We start from the raw sequence: 23305 nt of genomic DNA, 5'->3' as shown, positions 1-23305 counted from the left end.
GTTGCGGAGTCATGAAGAATGTTATTGTTTTAGGTGCGTTGATTTGGAGTACAATGGCTTTCAGTGACATTTTTGAACTGGAATAATAAAGTATGTAATAAGTGTGATTGTGAAATAAATTCAGTGGTTTTTATTACATGTATGGTATATGGTATATAGAACTTAGGTTTAGAAAAGGAAAGAAAGTGTGTGATGGTTGGCCTAACCGATCATTTTGACCCGAAACCTATTTGACCATAATTGACCTACACATTTACAGTACCCAACAAGTGGAAACATGTATCTTTACACTTTGGCTTTAAAAGTAAACAACCTCAATGGGGCACAAGTCATCCAAGTTTTTGACTCATGGGCATTTGTGCTTAGTCCAACTGATTTTGAAGAATTTTTCTCCCTTTTTTTTGTAGCAAATTGTGGAAACTGTAAATCAAACTCACCCGAATCTTCCTTTTCTACTTGATGCAAGCTAGTCGGATGAGTTCGTTTTAAGAGACTAGATTGGTAATGAACGTTGCTCAAACAACCGAACCTAAAAATACATAACGGTTAGCTAATTGTGTCAATACGTTGCATCTAAAAATGTCGTCTATCCCTGAATTGGGTAGTGAGTAGTGACAGGTATTTGCTTTTGTTAGATTGTAAGGCTGTGTTCTAGAGATTTTGTAGAGAAGAAATGAAATGAGAGGGAGGTGAATGAAGGGGAAGGATTGTGAATCATTCCAATTTGGAAGGATTGGATTGAAGGAAAATTACACTGTTCCTCCCTTCCCTTTCCTTCATATCCAAACTCAGGAACACATTCAATCTTTCCACTTCTCTCTAAACCCTTTCCTTTCCCTTAAATATCCAACTCGGGAACAGACCCTTAATAGTATATGATAGTTTATTAAAGCTGATATTGTTCAATTTGTGGTGCATTATTTGTGAACAATTTGTCACATACACGTTATTGTTGGTTATTTTAATGTTCATTTAAGTATCGTTTCGTTCGATAAACTTGATTTCTTCATCCATTGCCACTCTCCATTTTGTATCCTTAACAGTCTCTTCGAAACTTAAGGTATCAGAAGATACTAGCAACATCATATTTGCTTCTTTTTCTCCTTCGTTGTCTAGCTCTTGTCCCATAACATAGTGATGTGAAGCGAGGTGTATACAAAATAGCTTATATTTTACTAGGAAAAACTATTAAATACGATACAATTTTACACAAGATATTTATTTATTTATAGAATGGATATACTTAAACCTTGCTACAACACTTATAGGCAGTGTACCTAATCGTACAGTAGTGTAGTTTTTAGTAAGTCCGGTTCGTTCCACAGGGAAATCTTTAAACAAAGCTCAACGCTATATTAGTTTACTTTTATTAAAAATACAAATATATATAAGTAATATTATTATAAAGGGGGGTTTTTACCGTTTAATGACCGGTTTGTCGATTTTAAGACTTTAGTCGCAGTTAAAACCTAATGTAAAATATAAAATAAATACAAGACTTAAATTAAAGCGTAAAGTAAATAACGATAATGAAATTGCGAATAATAAAAATGCGATGAAATAAAATTGCGATAATTAAAAAGTACGATAATTAAAAGTGCGATTAAATAACAATAAATAAAAGTGCGATAATTAGAAGTGCAATTAAATATAAAATAAAGGAAATTAAATATGAAATAAAAGAATTATGCTTATTTAAACTTCCGTAATCATGATGTTTGACGTGTTGATTTTAGTTTTATGCCCATGGGTTAATTGTCCTTTGTCCTGGATTATTCAATATGTCCGTCTGGTTTTTGTCCATAACAGTCCATCAGTCATAAATATAAATTGCAAGTGTCCTTGTCAAATTATTATTATACCCGAAGTTAAATATTCCAACTAATTGGGGATTCGAATTGTAACAAGGTTTTAATACTTTGTTTAATGGATACACCAGGTTATCGACTGCGTGTAAACCAAGGTTTTACTACTTTGTTAACAATTACACCAATTACCCTTGAATGTAATTTCACCCCTGTTTTAATTATTCTAGTGGCTATTAATCCATTCCCGTGTCCGGTTAAATGAACGATTATTCGTACATATAAATACCCCGCCCATCGTGTCCGATCGAGTGTATATGGTAATTTATAGGGACGCCCAATTGTAAATCTTTATATTAACATTAACAAACTTTCATTTAGTTAAACAAATATAAAGCCCATTAATAGCCCATAGTCTAATTTCCACAAGTGTCGTTCTTTTGTCCAAACCCCAATTATGGTACAAAGCCCAATTACCCAATTTTAGTAATTAGCCCAACATCATGATTACTTCGTTTTAAATAAGCATAATAATAACTTAGCTACGAGACATTAATGTAAAAAGGTTGAACATAACTTACAATGATTAAAAATAGCGTAGCGTTACACGGACAGAATTTTGACTTACACCCTTACAACATTCGCTAACATACCCTTATTATTAGAATTATAATTAAAATTAAAATTAAAATATAAATTATATATATATATATATATATCGTATAGATAGAGAAGAGAGAAAATAGAATATGAAATTTGATCAGAATTCGGTTTGCTTTATAGCCAGAAGTGAAATTTGGGGCTCCGCGACTCGCGGCAAAAACCCCTTCAAACTCCGCGAGTCGCGGAGATAGTATTTACAGCTCACACCCTTGGAGTTTTCTCTGCCGACGGTTTTTATTATATATATATAATATATATATAATTAATATAATTAATTATATATTATATTATATTTATATACATAGTTAACTTGTAATTTTTAGTCCGTTGCGTCGAGCGTTAAGAGTTGACTCTGGTCCCGGTTCCGGATTTTCGAACGTCCTCGCGTATAATTTAATATCTTGTACTTTGCGTTTTGAATCTTGTACTCTTGTGATTTCGAGACGTTTCTTATCAATAATTGGAACCTCTTTGATTGTCTTTTGTACTTTTGAGCTTTTTGGTCGTTTGCGTCTTCAATTCGTCGAATCTGTCTTTTGTCTTCACCTTTTATTATTTAAACGAATATCACTTGTAAATAGAACAATTGCAACTAAAAGCTTGTCTTTCTTGAGGAATAATGCTATGAAATATATGTTCGTTTTTAGCATTATCAAATATTCTCACACTTGAGCGTTGCTTGTCCTCAAGCAATATTGTCTTGAAATACTAGAATCACTTCTTTATTCTTCACACTTTGTACATCAGTGATTTCTATACGGCGGTATAAACAATGGTAGTAACGATATGGTTTACAGTCCCACATGACTATAAAAATTTAGATCCATTAAGGAAATTGGATCTTTATGAAAACATTTGATCTTTTGAAATCTAGTTTTTACTCTAGATAAGTTTTCCGGAATAACCCTTTACCGGTGTTTGCAAAATATTTTTGTGGGTTTGGTGGGTTTCAGATTTGAAAATTTTAGCTCAAAACTTGTGGTTTTGTGTTACCCACTTGCTAACCTTGTATTTGGAAAGCAACACGTCCAGTTTACTTGTCCCGTATATTACCTTTCGGCAAACTACCGTCCGGTTGAAAGGAAAGCGTTGAACAAGCAACTGTTAAGGCAATGTCCCGTGACATGCTTTTGATTACGGTCTATAACGTGTCGGACGCAATTACTATCCTTGGTAGGAGCAATAGTAAAGCTCACCCTTATAATTTGTCGGTTTGACACAAGGTCCTGTCTTTGACCATGCTATGCAACCACCGTTCTTACGGTTGACGCCCGATTTAGTTCAGGTGACCTAATGAATTCCAGGTGAATTCCTAGGATTTAACGTTCAATGGTAATGAACGCATTGAAAATAGGGTTTTCAGAAAACAAATCGGTTTATAATTTTGATCAAAATATTTTCTCGTTTAAGCTCGAGTTTAGATATCATTGAATTCCATGAGTTTGAATTCTCAATCTTTAAGGTCAATCTCTAGGATTGAGTAATATCAGTCTTAAAAGCTGATTTTTAATCTTTAAGGAGATTATCCTTTCTGGGGATCTGATTCATTAGTCTTATCCAGCTAATTTGCATGGTGCCCCCCATTGTACGAGATAAATCCTTCTCATGGTTAGGATAAATCTGACCACTTGGCGACCCTGTTTAATGCTGAGGTCCGTGGATTTCCTGCTGATTTTAGTGATGACTTTTCTAGATTTTTCGTCAACCTACAGCTGGTCTGGACGACAACTTCATGACCTAAATCAAGAAGCGCGTGTCTTTTTCGGAAGACTTTACTTCCTTTTAATGATGGAATTGATTCATCGTGTAGATCCATCTCTTCTTTTCTTTCATCGGGTAAAACAGTTTAGTTTAGTCCAAAGCAAAAGTATTTTCAGTTATTTGTTACAGATATATGTGACATATGTTTAAAATAACTTGGTAAATTTTCCCACACTTGGCTTTTTATTTTTCTTTTTATCGTCCTCTATTCCATTTTAAATGAATTTTAACATTTTAATTTGTTTCTCAATTTATGTCCTTTCCGAGGTAACAATAATTTCGGTGTTAAAACCTAGTTTTATCGTTCATAAATACGTATAAACATGATTTTGAGTTCATTTAATTGAAAATTTTGAAAAATTTTACTAGAATTGGGTAGTCAGTATATAAGACTAGGGCTGTTCTTTATTATCAGAGAGCACTAGATTCTAATACAACTACTGCTTTACTAGTATTTTTTAATGGTAACCAAGTGTTTAATATAAAAATTTTAAAATCCGAAAGAATTTAACCCCTTCCCACACTTAAGATCTTGCAATGCCCTCATTTGCAAGAAATCAGTAACAATTTAAATTATTGAGGGTGATTTGTGTGAAAATGATTAAATTTTTACCAAAGTTTCCAAATATATTGGCGTTTGTTTGCTGAATGATAAATGGTGCACATCATTTGTTCATTCCGTCTTGTTGTTATTTCACATATATTTTGCATCTTGTCGTCAAAATTAGTTGCTTTTGCTGAACTTAATGCCAGTCTTTGAAAATGCGTTGTTTTACCCTGTTGTGTACATAAGATAAACTGCAAACATATATACATATTTTTGAAGTTTGGTATATTACCCCACATTCAAAAATTATTAAAATCTAAGAATAAAAGTTAGATAATTATAGAAATGATTACAATATTAACAAAAATATTAAATGTATCAATAATTACAAATTACAAAATAAAAAAAATAAGTATACTAAGGATGATATTGGTACCAATAGGGGTTCCAGGCATAACCATAAGTGCTATAGAATGCTTCGGCAGGGTCATACGTAGGATATGGTGGCTGCATCTCTATCGACCAAGGAGGGAAGACGGGTTTCGGTGTAGGAATATAGTTTCTACCTATATGTTGGCAATGCGCTATGATCTGGTTCTGATGAACTTGCCAATCTTCAAATGCTCTCTGTCTAGCATTTTCGTATTCCTGAGAAGCTATAAACCTATGCATTTCTTGCATCTCATTCCCCCCTCCTACATTACCTTGTTCCTGGTTTCTCTCCACCTGTGGATGTCTACCATGGTATCGTACTGCGGCGTTATTTCGCCGCTTCAAAACTTTCGCACCATGGTATACATTTAAACCTATAGTGTCGCGGGGTTCCGGCTCTTCTAGTAATAATCCCCCCCGACTTATATCCACACCGAGATATTCACCAATCAAAGTAATAAAAATACCACCTCCTATTATGCTATGTGGTCGCATCCCCCAAACCATAGCTGATAAATAATAACCCACACAATATGGTATACTTACAGCGCTCTGTGGGTCTCGAATACACATATGGTAAAACAAATCTTGTTCATTTACCTTTTCTTTGTTTTTACCCCTTTGTGTAATCGAATTAGCTAAAAACCTATGTATCACTCTTAATTCGGCTCTATCTATATCCAAATAAGAGTAGTTTCCCCCTTTGAAACGGTGATGGCTTGTCATTTGACTCCACACACCGTGTGTATCAAAATTCTCATCTATCTTTCTACCGTTTAGTATCAATCCTCTACAATCGGCAGACGCTAATTCCTCAGGCGTATATATACGTAAAGCCTGAGCCATGTCCAGTAAAGACATGTGGCGCATCGAACCGCCTAACAAAAATCTAATAAAAGAACGATCGGTTAAACTAGCTACCCGATCATTCAACTCTATACTACATAACAACTCTTCACACCATACTTTATATACAGGTCTGCGTATGGTGAATAAACATATCCAGTCATTAAAAGAAGAATTACCATACCTCTGTACAAGTAATTCCCTAATTGGCCCGGCCAATTCTACAGCTTCTAAGGGTCCCCATTCTATGACCCTCGGTACCTCAACAACCTTAGAGTGAAGAGTATGCAAACCCCGTTGATATTTTGGATAATCTATCCAAAGTCTGTCAAATCTCAGGTTCGGGTGCAACTCTTCCAAATGCATATCGGAAAAGGTCATGACTGGATGAGGTACATCCTGCTTGTAGTAGTTATCTACCTCCTGTTGTTCCAAATTCTCAGCAGGAGCATGGCGGGCTTGGGATGAAGATTCACCCCTTTCATTCATTTTTCTTGAGAAATTCTTAGATAGCATCCTTCTTAACATGATTTTAGCAAAAAATTTGGTGATTAACGGTTAAAAATTGGGATTTTTGGGGGTGATTTTCGGGTTTTTCGGGGTGTTTTTCGCTGTGAAATTCGCAGTGTTTTTGTTTGTGGGAGTGAACTGATCGTGCAGCTCTTTATATTTTTTTTCTGATTTTTGATCCCTCCGCGAGTCGCGGAGGTTTTGTACTTCAAACTCCGCGAGTCGCGGAGTTTACTCTTTTTTTTTTTTTTTTTTTTTTTTTTTTTTTATAATCTTTAACTTATAAAACAATTAAGAAATTAATTTTAAAATTTTGTTTCCCTTGTTATTTAGGACGAGGTTGTTTCGGATCGATGTCCTAGTCCGTCCTTCGACAAAATTTTAAAATTTGTCTTTTTGTAGCGATTGTTTTAAAAGCTAAGATTTTTGGGTTTTTTAATGTTTTTGGCATACTTTAAATTAATAAGATTAAAAATAATGATAATAAAAGTTCTCGTCCCTCCCTCGGGTAAAGCAATTTCGGTTCAAAGACCTAGTCTTCAACTTACGACGAATTTTAAAAATCATATTTTTAACTTAATGAGATAAAGTAAATTTTTGTTTTTAAATTCACACAACTTAAATATAAAATTCAAAATTAAAAATTAATAATTAAAAATTCACACCAAACTTAAAATTTGAAATGCATAAAATTAAAATTTCATATTTTTTTAAAAATTAAAAATTCACACCAAACTTAATTTTAAAAATTCATATTATAAATTCATACCAAACTTATATTAATTTTTCAAATATTTACAATTTTAAATATATTGTTTTACAAAGTTTACAATTTTAATTTAAGATTTAAATATTAATTTTAAAAACATGGTAAAAATAAAATTAAAAATCTTTTTGTCTTTTTATCCTACTTTAATCAATCAAATATTATCAAAAATATGCGCCCCTCTTTTCGGTAAAGTAATTTCGGTTCCAAGACCTAATTTAACTCATGACGAATTTTTGAAATATTTTGGGTTGATTGTTTAAAGATATTTATACCTTAAGAATAAACGTTAAATTTCGCAGTGATGTAATAAATTTTTGAATGATATCAATAATTTCGGTCGCCAAACCTAATTTTATTTAATACCAATTTAATACTTTTTAGCGAACAAATTAGCGTTTATTATCAAAAGGTTAAAAATAAAAAAAAATAAAAATAAAAACTGTACAGACATACCTGTGAAATAGATTTCTTAGTTATATGATCTATTCCATTCATAAGATAGTCGGTTTAATTGGTTTTCCATGGCTACATAGGCGTAACCTCGAGCATTCAGTGTCTTTTCTTCTAAACATATGAACGGTCCGTCTCTGCATAAAGCAACAAATTCGGTATTTGAATAGGTTTGATTATTTGAACATTTACCTCCATGTGACCATTTTCCGCATTTGTGACATCTTTCTAGGTGTCGTGCTCTTCTTTTCGCTGCGGATTTTGATTTTCCTTTACCAAATTGTAACTTATTATCTTCGCATCTGGATCCTTTTCTAACTCCGTCCATTCTTTCTCTGATTACTGATACTAATTCGCTCGGTAGTATGTCATTATTTCTTTTAGTGATCAAAGCGTGTAGCATTAGACCATGGTTTAGTTCACAGGCAGTCTTCATTTCGTAAAAACCTAAAAAAATAAAAATTCAGAATGGGGGGAGAAGACTAGTTCTTTAGGGTCTGCTAGGGAAAGACCATACGTGTTCCATTTTCGAGAACTACACGAAAACAGACAATCTAACTCTAACAGAAATACATATTATCCTTTAAAGACTTGATTCTCCCCACACTTAGTTAGCTGTGGTGTCGAAATTGTGATTAACTTCGTTGTCGACTTCCATCGGACCATGTATGTAATGTTTAACTCTGTGACCATTAACTTTAAATTCAATCCCATTTGAATTTATCAATTCTATCATTCCGCATGGGAAAACTCTTTTGACTATGAATGGTCCAGACCATCTTGATTTCAATTTTCCAGGAAATAGCTTGAATCGTGAATTGAAAAGAAGAACTCTGTCTCCTTCTTTAAATTCTTTTGAACTTCTGATTCTTTTATCATGCCATTTCTTCGTTCTTTCCTTATAGATTAACGAATTTTCGTATGCTTCATGTCTTAATTCTTCTAATTCGTTTAGTTGACTTAATCGTAGACGTCCGGCTTCATGTAAATCAAGATTACATGTCTTCAAAGCCCAAAATGCTTTGTGTTCAATTTCTACTGGAAGATGACATGCTTTTCCATAAACAAGTCTAAAAGGTGTGGTTCCAATCGGAGTTTTGTAGGCTGTTCTAAAAGCCCAGAGTGCATCCTCCAATTTAATGGACCATTCCTTCGGATTTGATCCTACGGTTTTCTCTAGAATACGTTTTAAAGCTCGGTTGGTATTTTCAACTTGTCCACTTGTTTGTGGATGATATGCGGTGGAGATTTTATGAGTTACTCCATATCTTTTAAGAACTTTCTCAAGTTGATTATTACAGAAATGAGTACCCCGATCACTTATTAAAGCTTTCGGTGTTCCAAACCTTGCAAAAAGACGTTTTAAAAAGTTGACTACAACTCGTGCATCGTTAGTTGGGAGAGCTTGTGCTTCCGCCCATTTAGATACATAATCAATGGCTACGAGTATATATAAATTATTATGAGATTTTGGAAATGGACCCATAAAGTCAATACCCCAAATGTCAAATACTTCACATACTTGGATGACATTTTGTGGCATTTCATCACGTTGACTTATTTTTCCGGCCCTTTGACATGCATCACAGGATTTGCAAAGAAGGTGTGCGTCTGTGTAAATTGTAGGCCAATAGAATCCAGCTTCATAAACTTTTCTTGCTGTTAGTTGAGGCCCATAATGCCCTGTTGGTCCTGTGTGACAATGGTTTAATATTTTACTAGCTTCATTTCCAAATACACATCGGCGTATTATTCCATCGGGACAACTTTTAAACAGATGTGGATCTTCCCAGAAATAGTGTTTTATATCACTGAAGAATTTCTTTCGTCTTTGGTACGATAATCCTTTTTCAAGGAATCCACAAACTAAGTAGTTTGCATAGTCTGCAAACCATGGGATTTCTTTATAATCTACCTTCAATAGATATTCATCAGGAAAGTTGTCTTGTATGGCTGATTCATTTAGAACTTCTAATCCGGGATTTTCAAGACGAGAAAGATGATCAGCGGCGAGATTTTCTGCTCCTCTTTTATCTCGGATTTCAATATCAAACTCTTGTAAGAGTAAGATCCAACGGATTAATCTTGGTTTAGCATCTTGTTTTGAAAATAGGTATCTAAGAGCAGAATGGTCGGTATAGACCACCGTTTTTGCTAGAACGAGATATGATCGAAATTTGTCAAAAGCAAAGACAATAGCAAGGAGTTCTTTTTCAGTAGTTGTATAGTTCGTTTGTGCTCCTTGTAACGTCTTACTAGCATAATATATAGGTTGAAATCGTTTTTCAATCCTTTGTCCTAAAACGGCTCCCATTGCAAAATCACTTGCATCGCACATTAGTTCAAATGGTAGATTCCAATTTGGTGTTATCATGATCGGCGCATTAGTGAGTTTCTCTTTAAGAATATTAAAAGATTTGATACATTCATCTGAAAAGATGAATGGCGCATCCTTTTCTAGGAGTTTATTCATAGGAGTGGCAATTTTAGAAAAATCTTTTATGAAACGTCGGTAAAAACCGGCATGCCCTAGAAAACTCCTAACTCCTCTAACATTGGTGGGATGTGGAAGTTTAGTAATTACATCTACTTTAGCTCTATCCACTTCAATTCCTTCTTTTGAAATTTTATGTCCAAGAAAGATGCCTTCTTTAACCATGAAATGGCATTTCTCCCAATTAAGTACTAGATTTGATTTTTCGCATCTAATTAGCATTCGTTCCAGATTAACTAGACATGATTTAAATGTATCACCGAAGACTGAAAAGTCATCCATGAATACTTCCATGCATTCTTCTATCATGTCATGAAAAATCGCCATCATACACCTTTGAAAGGTTGCAGGGGCGTTGCAAAGTCCAAATGGCATTCTTTTGTAAGCAAAAGTACCATAAGGGCACGTGAATGTGGTTTTCTCTTGATCTTCGGGTGCTATTGGAATTTGAAAATATCCGGAAAATCCATCTAGAAAACAATAGTAACTATTTCCGGCTAATCTTTCCAACATTTGATCTATGAAAGGTAAGGGAAAGTGATCTTTTCTGGTGGCGTCATTTAATTTTCTATAATCAATACATACACGCCATCCTGTTACAGTCCTATTAGGAATAAGCTCATTTTTCTCATTTGTAATGACAGTCATGCCACCCTTCTTAGGTACGCATTGAACTGGGCTTACCCATGGACTATCAGAGATTGGATATATCAAACCTGCATCTAGCAATTTAATAATCTCTTTCTTAACAACATCTTGCATATTAGGATTTAGTCTTCGTTGGCGTTGCACATACGTTTTATGACCTTCTTCCATAAGGATTTTATGTGTGCAATACGAAGGACTTATTCCTTTAATATCATGAATCTTCCATGCAATGGCTGGTTTATGAGCTTTCAACACAGAAATGAGTTGTGATTTTTCATTTTCAGTAAGAGAAGACGATATTATTACAGGTAATTCAGATTCACCATGTAAATAAGCGTATTCCAAATGGTTTGGAAGTGGCTTTAACTCTAATTTCGGAGGTTCTTCTATCGATGATTTATATCGATATCTGTCTTCCTCTTTTAGCATTTAAATTTCTTCTGTTGTTGGTTCATATCCATTAGCTATAAGTGTAGCTAACATTTCAGCTTCATCAATTGGTTCATTACCTTCTCCTAAAGAACATTCTCCTGTTCCTTGTAATTCTGGAAATTCTTCTAATAATTCTGCATGTGCATCTATAGTTTGAATATAATAACATGCATCATCTGCAGATTGCGGTTGTTGCATTGCTCTATCAACTGAAAAGGTAACACTCTCATCCTCTATACTTAGGGTTAGTTTCTTACCGAACACGTCTATCATTGCTTTAGCCGTGTTTAAGAATGGTCTTCCTAATATGAGAGGAACTTGAGAATCTTCTTCCATGTCCAAAACAACAAAATCTACTGGAAATACTAAAGTACCAACTTTAACTAGCATATTTTCCATTATCCCTCTAGGATATTTTACTGATCTATCGGCTAGTTGTATGCTTATTCTGGTTGGTTTCAATTCTCCAAGGTCTAGTTTAGCGTATAGTGAATGCGGCATTAGATTTATACTAGCACCTAAGTCTGCCAATGCTTCTATTGAACTAAGACTACCCAGAAAACATGGAATTGTGAAACTTCCTGGATCAGATAGTTTTTCTGGTATCTTATTCAACAGCACTGCTGAACAATTAGCATTCATAGTAACAGCCGAGAGTTCTTCCATTTTCTTTCTATTTGAGATTAGATCTTTCAAGAATTTAGCATATCTAGGCATTCCTGAAATCACATCAATGAAAGGAAGATTTACATTTATCTGTTTAAACATATCCAAGAATTTGGATTGCTCGGCTTCAAGTTTTTCTTTCTTCATTTTACTCGGGTAAGGAAGTGGTGGTTGGTATGGTTTAACATAAGGTTTATCCTTAACTGTGTTATCTTCATTAACCTTTTCAACTACCGGTTCTTTTTCCTTATCTTGATCGGGTTGTGGTTCTTGTGGAGTAGGAATGGTTTCATCAGAAGTTACAGGTATTTCAGGTGGTTTAAGTGTTGTACCACTTCTTGTGGTAATAGCTTTAGCTGTTTCATTCCGGGGGTTAGCATTAGTATCACTAGGTAGACTTCCCGGTTTTCTTTCACCTATTAACCTTGCTAGGTTACTTACTTCTTGTTCCAGATTTTGAATAGAAGCTTGTTGATTTCTAAATGCTTGAGCATTTTGTTCATTGGTTTGTTTTTGAGATGTGAAAAACTGCGTTTGAGTTTCAACTAGCTTCGTCATCATATCTTCTAAATTCGGCTTTTTATCATCGGTTTGTTGTGGTGGTTTGTTTTGAAAATTCGGTCTTTGCTGATTGTAAGTATTATTGGATACTTGTTGATTGCTAGGACCTTGTTGGTTGTTGTATGGAATATTTCGGTTATAATTCTGGTTTTGATTGTAAATCGGTCTTGGCGGTTGATAATTATTCTGATAATTATTTCCAGGCCTTTGGTTTATGTATGAAATATTCTCTCTTTGTTCCATTGTTAATTCAATACTGAGACAATCTTTTGTCAAATGTGGTCCTCCACACTGCTCACAACTAATTCGTATAGCATGAATATCTTTAGTCATCTTTTCCATTCGTCTCTCGAAAGCATCTATCTTTGCGGAAATGGAATCTAAGTCATGGCTAGAATCGGCTCTAGCTGCTTTAGATGATCTAATGATATCTTTTTCTTGGTGCCACTCATGTGAGTGGGAAGCAGTATTATCAATAATTTTGTAAGCATCAGTTTCGGTTTTCTTCATAATAGAACCACCAGCTGCTATATCTATGTCTTTTCTTGTAGTGATGTCGCATCCTTGGTAGAATATTTGTACTATTTGACAGGTGTCTAAACCATGTTGCGGACATCCTCTTAATAACTTTCCATATCTAGTCCACGCCTCATATAGAGTTTCATTTGGCTTCTGTGTGAACGTAACAATTTCTGCTTGAAGTCTTACGGCTTTAGATGCAGGAAAGAATTGTTTAAGAAATTTGTCAATTAAAACATCCCATGTATCGATCGCCCCTTCAGGTAACGATTCCAACCAATCTTTGGCTTCTCCCTTTAAAGTCCAGGGAAATAACATGAGATATATCTGTTCATCCTCCACTTCTCGTATTTTAAATAGTGTGCAGATCCTATTAAAGGTACGTAGATGTTCATTTGGATCTTCCATCGGCGCACCACTAAATTGGCATTGATTAGTCACCATGTGTAGAATTTGTCCTTTGATTTCATAATCTGGCGCATTAATGTCTGGATGAGTAATTGCGTGACCTTGGCCAGTGCGTTTAGCTCTCATTCGGTCTTCCATACTTAAAGGTTCCAGATTCTCCATAATTGAATTTGTTGAATCGGTATCACTAGATGATTCTGATTTAATGGTTCGTTCCTCAACAATCTCTGTTTGAATGATTGGTGGTTCCGGAGGAAAGTTTAGTGGTTCAGGATCTATGAACCGTTCCTGAATATTTTCTGGATTCTCAATTGTGAGGTTGGGTTCAAAAAATGGATTATCGGAAATTTGAACTGAAGTACTTGGTTGACTGGATGACGATTCTAAAGAAAAATTAACGGCGGTTATATTTGTTAAACGATGTCTTGATCGAGTTACAGGTGGTGAACGTACAAAAGGTGGTGATCGTCTTGCTCGGTGCATTCACTGAATATCCTATTAGTTTTAAAAAGGAAAGAAAAATTATAATAAGTTATCCAATCAATAGACTTTTCTGATTTTGCCCACGTTTCGAATAGCCAAAAGATGCAGCAGAGGGGCAGGATTCGTTTGGTCTCAATATAATTGAGGACTGTTTGGCTCCAATAACCCGGTCCACGTACAAATCCAACTATTACTACGAACCAGAAAATTTTGATGTCTATTAATTTAACCACTTAAAATAAATTTTCGTAATTTTAAGAAATTTAGATTAGAAGTAGAATAAAAATCTATGTCCTAAAACTAGAATAGCGAGAAATAAGAGAGAAAAAGAGTTCGTCGCAAAAGGTCGAAAAATAAAAAATGGTTTAAAAAATAAAAGGTGACGGAAAAATAAAAGAAACTTATAAAAACTTAAAAATACTTAACTAACCTAACCTTATTACTACAACTAACTTAAAATTATAATCGCAAATTGAAATTACTAATTGGAATGATAATTGGTACATAGTAAAAGGTGTCTAAAAATATTAAAGCTTACAAGGAAAAACTAAATCCCAAATGGAAATAACTTAAAAAAAAAAACTTAAAAAGGCGTCGCAAAATTCTAAAGCACCTAAATCTTAGTCTAAAGAAAAAGCACTTAAGGAATTCTACGGCAAAGCCTAAAAATCTAGGAGTAAAAATGACTATGGCAAAAACTAAGTTTAAAATTAAAAATGAGCTAAAAATACAAATATTACGTTACAATGATTAAAAAGGGACAAAATATAAAAATATACAAAAAGTTGTAAAAAGTACAATTTTTATAAAAATATTATTTTTATATTATTTATTTAATAAAACTACTAATTTTATAATTTAATTAAACTTATTTAAACTAAATACATAAATTAAATAAAAAGTAAAAATAAAACTAAAACTAATAATAATAATAATAATTAAGGTTAAATAATAATAATAATAAATTAAAACCCGTAATTAATGCAGTTTTAGGGTTTCTGTTCGCGTGTCAGAGTATCTCCGCGAGTCGCGGCAATTAAAGAAGAAAACCCCGCGAGTCGCGGGGTTCAGAAATTCTGTTGACAGCTTTCAATTTTTACGCGTTTTTCTTTATTTTTTTTTTTTTATTTTATGTTTTCTGTTTTTTAAATAAATAAAAGATTTTAAAATAAAACTTATATTTTTATAAACTAAAATACTTGATGTGAAGCGAGGTGTATACAAAATAGCTTATATTTTACTAGGAAAAACTATTAAATACGATACAATTTTACACAAGATATTTATTTATTTATAGAATGGATATACTTAAACCTTGCTACAACACTTATAGGCAGTGTACCTAATCGTACAGTAGTGTAGTTTTTAGTAAGTCCGGTTCGTTCCACAGGGAAATCTTTAAACAAAGCTCAACGCTATATTAGTTTACTTTTATTAAAAATACAAATATATATAAGTAATATTATTATAAAGGAGGGTTTTTACCGTTTAATGACCGGTTTGTCGATTTTAAGACTTTAGTCGCAGTTAAAACCTAATGTAAAATATAAAATAAATACAAGACTTAAATTAAAGCGTAAAGTAAATAACGATAATGAAATTGCGAATAATAAAAATGCGATGAAATAAAATTGCGATAATTAAAAAGTACGATAATTAAAAGTGCGATTAAATAACAATAAATAAAAGTGCGATAATTAGAAGTGCAATTAAATATAAAATAAAGGAAATTAAATATGAAATAAAAGAATTATGCTTATTTAAACTTCCGTAATCATGATGTTTGACGTGTTGATTTTAGTTTTATGCTCATGGGTTAATTGTCCTTTGTCCTGGATTATTCAATATGTCCGTCTGGTTTTTGTCCATAACAGTCCATCAGTCATAAATATAAATTGCAAGTGTCCTTGTCAAATTATTATTATACCCGAAGTTAAATATTCCAACTAATTGTGGATTCGAATTGTAACAAGGTTTTAATACTTTGTTTAATGGATACACCAGGTTATCGACTACGTGTAAACCAAGGTTTTACTACTTTGTTAACAATTACACCAATTACCCTTGAATGTAATTTCACCCCTGTTTTAATTATTCTAGTGGCTATTAATCCATTCCCGTGTCCGGTTAAATGAACGATTATTCGTACATATAAATACCCCGCCCATCGTGTCCGATCGAGTGTATATGGTAATTTATAGGGACGCCCAATTGTAAATCTTTATATTAACATTAACAAACTTTCATTTAGTTAAACAAATATAAAGCCCATTAATAGCCCATAGTCTAATTTCCACAAGTGTCGTTCTTTTGTCCAAACCCCAATTATGGTACAAAGCCCAATTACCCAATTTTAGTAATTAGCCCAACATCATGATTACTTCGTTTTAAATAAGCATAATAATAACTTAGCTACGAGACATTAATGTAAAAAGGTTGAACATAACTTACAATGATTAAAAATAGCGTAGCGTTACACGGACAGAATTTCGACTTACACCCTTACAACATTCGCTAACATACCCTTATTATTAGAATTATAATTAAAATTAAAATTAAAATATAAATTATATATATATATATATATCGTATAGATAGAGAAGAGAGAAAATAGAATATGAAATTTGATCAGAATTCGGTTTGCTTTATAGCCAGAAGTGAAATTTGGGGCTCCGCGACTCGCGGCAAAAACCCCTTCAAACTCCGCGAGTCGCGGAGATAGTATTTACAGCTCACACCCTTGGAGTTTTCTCTGCCGACGGTTTTTATTATATATTATATTATATTTATATACATAGTTAACTTGTAATTTTTAGTCCGTTGCGTCGAGCGTTAAGAGTTGACTCTGGTCCCGGTTCCGGATTTTCGAACGTCCTCGCGTATAATTTAATATCTTGTACTTTGCGTTTTGAATCTTGTACTCTTGTGATTTCGAGACGTTTCTTATCAATAATTGGAACCTCTTTGATTGTCTTTTGTACTTTTGAGCTTTTTGGTCGTTTGCGTCTTCAATTCGTCGAATCTGTCTTTTGTCTTCACCTTTTATTATTTAAACGAATATCACTTGTAAATAGAACAATTGCAACTAAAAGCTTGTCTTTCTTGAGGAATAATGCTATGAAATATATGTTCGTTTTTAGCATTATCACATAGTCTCTGGCCCATACAAGATCTCGTCTTGTTCTGCCCTCCCTTACTGTAACGTTCTCTTGGGTTTAATTGTTTTGGTCACCTTCATTCATGTATTCTGAATCACTGCTAATTTGGCCCTCATGATTTTCATCTCCCTTTGTTTCTTCTTCACAATCACCCCCTTCCAATTCTACCTTTTGATCACCTTCATAACTTTGATCCCATTCCCACACTTGAGTTTCATCAAAAACTACATCTTGACTAATAATAATTTTCTTCATAACTGGATCATACAACCCTTCGACTAGTCACTTAGACCCGATAAAACACATTTTTTTGCTTTTATTGTCAAGCTTTGTTCTTTTCTAATCAGGGATATGCACAATCCAATATACCCAAACACCCTAAAATATTCTACTCAAGGTTTCTTTCCACTCCTTGCTTTCTGTAGGCGTCATATATTTAACCACCAATGTTGGTGATCGATTTAGAACATACACTGTCCACCTTACAACTTCGGGCCAAAACGTGTTTGGCACATTCTTTTCTACAAAAATTGCTCGAACCAAGTTCATGACTGTGCGATTCTTTCACTCAGCCACTCCATTTTGTTGTGGAGTATACGTCATTGTGAGTAGTCGTTTTACTCCATTTACTTTTGCAAAAGTGAGTAAACTCAATTGAATTAAACTCTCCACCTCGGTTTGTTCTTAAACACTTTATCAACATACCAATTTCATTTTCTACATGAAATTTGAATTACCTAAAATAAATAAATGCATCAGACTGTTCTTAAAGGAAATATACCATGTTTTTCCTTTTCTACTTGATGCAAGCAAGTCGGATGGGTTCGTTTTAAGAGACTAGATTGGTAGTGAACGTTGCTCAAACAACCGAACCTGAAAAACATAACGGTTAGCTAAATGCGTCAATACGTTGCATCTAAAAATGTCGTCTATCCCTGAATTGGGTAGTGGGTAGTGACAGGTATTTGCTTTTGTTAGACTGTAATAGTATATGATAGTTTATTAAAGCTGATATTGTTCAATTTGTGGTGCATTATTTGTGAACAATTTGTCACATACACGTTAAATGTTAAAGTGAGTCGTGATACTCTTTGAAATTATGTACCAACTCATTTGCGAGTTATGTTTTTACCTTTGACGGTCTTTCTGAGTACATAGCCACATTTTAGAAGAACAGTGTAGCAATTGTCATTTACCATTAGATCTAAATCTAAATGGGCAAACTCCATTCTGTTAAAGTAATTACTCTATTTTATTTAATTCTTATTTTAGAATGAAAGCAAATTATGAAGACCTTACATAATTCTTAATAAGTATCAGAACGTGAGCTTAAAGCGTGCGAGGTAGGTAGCAGTTACTCAATTAATTTGATTGTTGTTTGAATGTTTGTTTGTATTTTCGTTTTGAACTTAATAATAAAAATATTGTTCTTACAATTTGGATAATTATTATTATAATTATTATAATAATAATTATTATAATTATTATAATAATAATAATAATTATTATTATTATTAATTATTATTATTATTATTATTATTATTATTATTATAATTATTATAATAATAATAATAATAATTATTATTATTATTATTATTTTATTATTATATCCAAATTCCCATACATTCACAGTTGACTCGTTTTTAATATATGCAAATAAATATCCAACACCCAACATATATTCTTTTTATTTAAAACAGTAAATAAAAACCATTACAGCATTTTATTTTAAACATTCAACCATCGAGCTCAACACAAACTCACGCTCAGATTCCAAAATCACTCTTCCTCCTCCCTCAGTCATTCCTCACCAGGAACTCCTTTTGCAACACATCCAAAATTTTCCTCAGAACATCATCCCTCCATTTCTTTTCTGCTTTCAACAGAGTAATTTGAGCAGTCAGGTCTTCAGCTTTTGAGGTGCTCTGCATCATTGCAGATCTAGAGTACGATTCCTTCAACTTCAAATCAATTTGTTCAGCTTGCTTTGTTATTTTTTCTTTCTCAAGCTGAGACTCAAGCTGAGCCTTATCATCTTTCAATGATTCGCGTTCCTTAGTTAAGTTGTTGCAGATTTCATTCAATCCTCGGACCAACTCGTTCATGTCATCAATGTGCTTTTTCAGGGATGAAACGGTAGTAGCATCAGCCATTCTTTTGTTTCTACAAAATTTTAAAACAAAAAATCAAATCAGTAACCTGATGAAATACTTAAGTAAATAAGTATTTAAAAAAAAAAAAAAAAATAGGAATTGATTAAATCTATCTCATCATCATCATCATCATCATCATCATCATCATCATCTAATCTACTGATATTTGAATAAATAGATATATGAACAAAAAAAAGGTTGGATTCTGATTAATGACAAACCATAATGGTGAATTAAACCAATTGAAAAATCAATCTCATCTAAGCTACTAATGCTTAAGTAAAAAAATAAAAATAAAAAATAGGAAAGATGAAAATCCATTACTTCCCAGAATTATGAATAGACTCAATTACTAGTATGTAGATAAAATATGGACAGAATCAATAACTTTCAAGTAAAATACGAAATAAAAACAAAATACGAAAAATGAAAACCCATAACTTTAGTAAAAACCAAACGGATGAATTAACTCTATTACTAGAATGTAATTAAAACAAATCTACAGAATCAATAACTTAAGTAGAAAACGAAATATAAAATCAATTTATGATGAACACGATCAGTAATTGAGTAAATCCATCAAACACGATCAGTTACTGGAATGGAAATAATCCAGCAAACAATGAAAATCCATCTTTATCCTTTAAAACACAAAATCGGCAATTAAAAAATAATTACGGAGTAATAAATAAATGAGTAAATTTCAAGACAAAAACAAACAAAATAACTAGATTCTTCTAAGCTACTGATACTTAAGTAAAAAAACAAAATAAAAATGAAATACGAAAGATGAAAATCCATATCTTAAGTAAAAAACCAGAATAATGAATAAACTCTATTACTTGAATGTAAATAAAAAAAATCAACAGAATCAATAACGTAAGTAAATAACGAAATATATAACCGATTCTTTACACACAAAGAATCAACAATCGGAAATGTAAAAATCAGAGATGATGAACAGAATCAGTTACTGGAATGGAAATAATCCAGCAAAAATTGAAAATTCATCTCATTCTTTAAAACAGTAAGCAATAAATAAATATTAAAAAATGAAAAACAATTACGGAGTAATAAATAAATGAGTAAATTTCATAACGAAAACAAACAAAATAACTAGATTCTTCCAGACATAATGATTGAATAACGGACAAAATTTATAATTATTAATAATTAATAAATTAATTAATTAAATGTAAACCTTAAAAAAGTGACTGTTGAATCGGATTTACTGTAATGAATAATGAAAGACGTTCAGCCTTCTATTTATAAGGCAAAATTGAAAAAACCCTAATCCATTATGATAGATGGGCTGGGCCTTTGGCGATACATATAGCCCATATCACAAAATATCTATAGTATTCTACAACAAACATCGGTTTGGATATTTTTATTATTTATTTATATATCTAGAATCTAGATATCTATTATCTATAGATAGATTATTATTATTATAGCTCAATATCTATTATTGAGTAGTTTTTTTTAACTCACGGTAATATTCCTTTTATTTCAGTAGTTACACCGCCCGATCATATTATTTATTATCCATGTTAAAAATATGATTTTATATATAATTTAATGTCCATTTGATTTATGCAAAATATAAAAAAATTACAACATGTACTCGGTTGTTAAAAGGAGTATACCTAAAAATTTGCACATCATTTGATTAAATAGTCCATATTTATTATTACTACCCAACTAAATAATTATTTGGTAAATAATTGAATGATCTCTCTAGCAAAACATTTGTATCAAGATTTGTATTATTATTATGTAAATATAACTCAATTAGTATGTTCATTTAACTTATATGATGCAAATTAGTTTTGATTAAAGTGATTGATTTCTAAAAAAAAAAAAAAACCCTCGAGAAAGCAAAAATCAAACATCATCATGTTTTGCTAAATTTGTTGTTTTATGACTTTTATATATATCATGTTATACTTATCAATATCATTATTCTCAACTAACCTAATACGTCTTCTTCAATAAATCTAAATCAATCACAAGTATATATAACAAATCCTCAAATTACGGGCTCATAAAATGATTGTTTCTTATAATTGATAAATTTTTTAGTTTTTACGTTTTCTTGCAACACACGAGCACATAAAACTATAGATCAATCGCATATAACATATCCTCAAATCATGGGCTCGTAAAACGATTGTTTCATATAATTGATAATATCTTTAATTTTTATGTTTCCTTACAACGCACGGGCTCATAAAACTAGTATACATATATAATAAGAAAAATTAACAAAAATATAGTAAAATACAGCGCTTTATATCAAATTATATTAACAGTCCTTATCTATTGGAAGATTATATTGATCATCCCTTAACTATAAGAAAACAAGAATTTTATTATACTCTGTATTTATCTTTTCTAAACTCATAAATTACATATTATTGACAAACATAAAAAATAACAAGCATTTTAATACAATTGTCCCTTACGATTTTATTTCGTTAAAAATGATTCATAACTACTTAATCGGTAACACTAATAAGTGTTTTTCTTTCTATTCTATCTATGACATCAAGAAAATAACCATTCAAAGATTCATCATTTATTCTATAGGAGGCTTAAAAGGATTATGAAAAAACATTTATATAGGAGTATGAAAGAAGAAAAAAAAATAAGCAAAATACAAATTACACATGATATAGTATGAGTATGAACATACCTTAGTAGATTGTAATATAGTGTTTGTGTAGTCTGTTACACAAATGATTATAAAATTTTAAAATTTGACACTATTTGTTTTAGTTAAGGACTTCATTTTACTATACATCTTTTTTTTTTTTTTTTTTTTTTTTTAAAAGTAACAAAAGTTATTGTTAATAATGGTATGTGTAGTTACATGGACTTATATAATCTATACATTGGATAATCGAAGTAACATGGACACTAATAATAAGGAGGCTAGCCAAATAGAACTATTCATTTGAATGAGAAAAAGTCGAACTTGAAAATCAAGCCGGAGGAAAGAGAATAATAGTGACGATCGAGCGCCAACAAAATTACCCAACTGACACTCCGTTTAATCGCCCCTCATAAGAAATAAATAGAACTATTGAGCATCAATTAACCAATACCCACACGATGATGGTGATCCACAACATATGATGATGGATTGATTAACTATTGGTGTCATTCGATTGGTTTCTTTTTTCTCGAGCGTTCAGATATCCAACTATAACTTTGGGATTGGATGTTGGATAGTATTGTTGCGGGGTTCCAATCTTTTTTTGAGAATACTTTTAGATTTCTATGTTTTCAAAGTGAGTAGCACACGGTCCATTTGGTTGCTTGTCACAAAAAAACGCCAATATTGTTACAAGTTAAAGATTGTTGGTTGATTATGGCGTCTTCGATATTAGAGATCATGGAGCTAGATTGGTTCCACCATTTTATTACAAGTGACCATATTTGTGTTGTTTTTGGACAAAGTACCATGGCATGATTAGTTGTTTCGGGGTCCATGTTGCAAAGTGGACAAAGAATGATGTCGAGATCGATGCTCGTTTTGTATAATTCAACTCTTACCGGTATTTTCTTTTGGACAACTCTTCAAGCGAATATGTTAACCTTTTGTGGAATGAATATGTTGCGTGTGACCGCGATAACGTTTCAAGTCAGATGCAGTTATAAGTTACTCAAATTCACATAATCACATGTGATTTAACTCAATCTAGACTATCCATCTTCTAATTGAACAGCCAAGATTGGTTCTCTCATCTTCAAATGAACCCAATAACATAATTCATAAAATCCATCATGCATAAGCATTCACCACAATAGAGGTCAATGGGATAAAAACAAATAAATTTAGTTAATCGGGATATTAGTCACATTACAATTTAGTCATATTACGATAAGAACTAAAAGGATTTTTGAAGATAAGTAGTTGGACCGACCTTGTGGAGCAAAGAGAGTAGCGGTCCAGTGATAAAGGCTATCGCCTTTGGGACCAGTTGAGTAGTCA

General features: G+C 32.3%; 1 protein-coding gene across 1 annotated transcript; it reads right to left on the bottom strand.

Annotated features, from left to right (window-relative positions):
• Window positions 1–18815: 18815 nt before the first annotated feature.
• Window positions 18816–20525, bottom strand: LOC139865748 (uncharacterized). Its single transcript, XM_071853844.1, has 2 exons — window positions 20507–20525; window positions 18816–19315 (listed from the first exon to the last, which is right to left on the bottom strand). The coding sequence occupies exon 2, from the start codon at window positions 19303–19305 to the stop codon at window positions 18949–18951; it is 357 nt and encodes a 118-aa protein (XP_071709945.1). The 5' UTR covers window positions 19306–19315; window positions 20507–20525; the 3' UTR covers window positions 18816–18948.
• Window positions 20526–23305: the final 2780 nt, after the last annotated feature.

Source organism: Rutidosis leptorrhynchoides, chromosome 9 (genome assembly GCF_046630445.1).
Source record: "Rutidosis leptorrhynchoides isolate AG116_Rl617_1_P2 chromosome 9, CSIRO_AGI_Rlap_v1, whole genome shotgun sequence".
Taxonomy (NCBI): domain Eukaryota; kingdom Viridiplantae; phylum Streptophyta; class Magnoliopsida; order Asterales; family Asteraceae; genus Rutidosis; species Rutidosis leptorrhynchoides.
Note: the sequence above shows the minus strand (reverse complement) of the source record. Positions and strands in the feature narration are given on the sequence as shown.

Coding starts and splice junctions, on each gene's coding strand:
- LOC139865748 (XM_071853844.1), bottom strand. CDS start 19,305: ATGGCTGATGCTACTACCGTTTCATCCCTGAAAAAGCACATTGATGAC.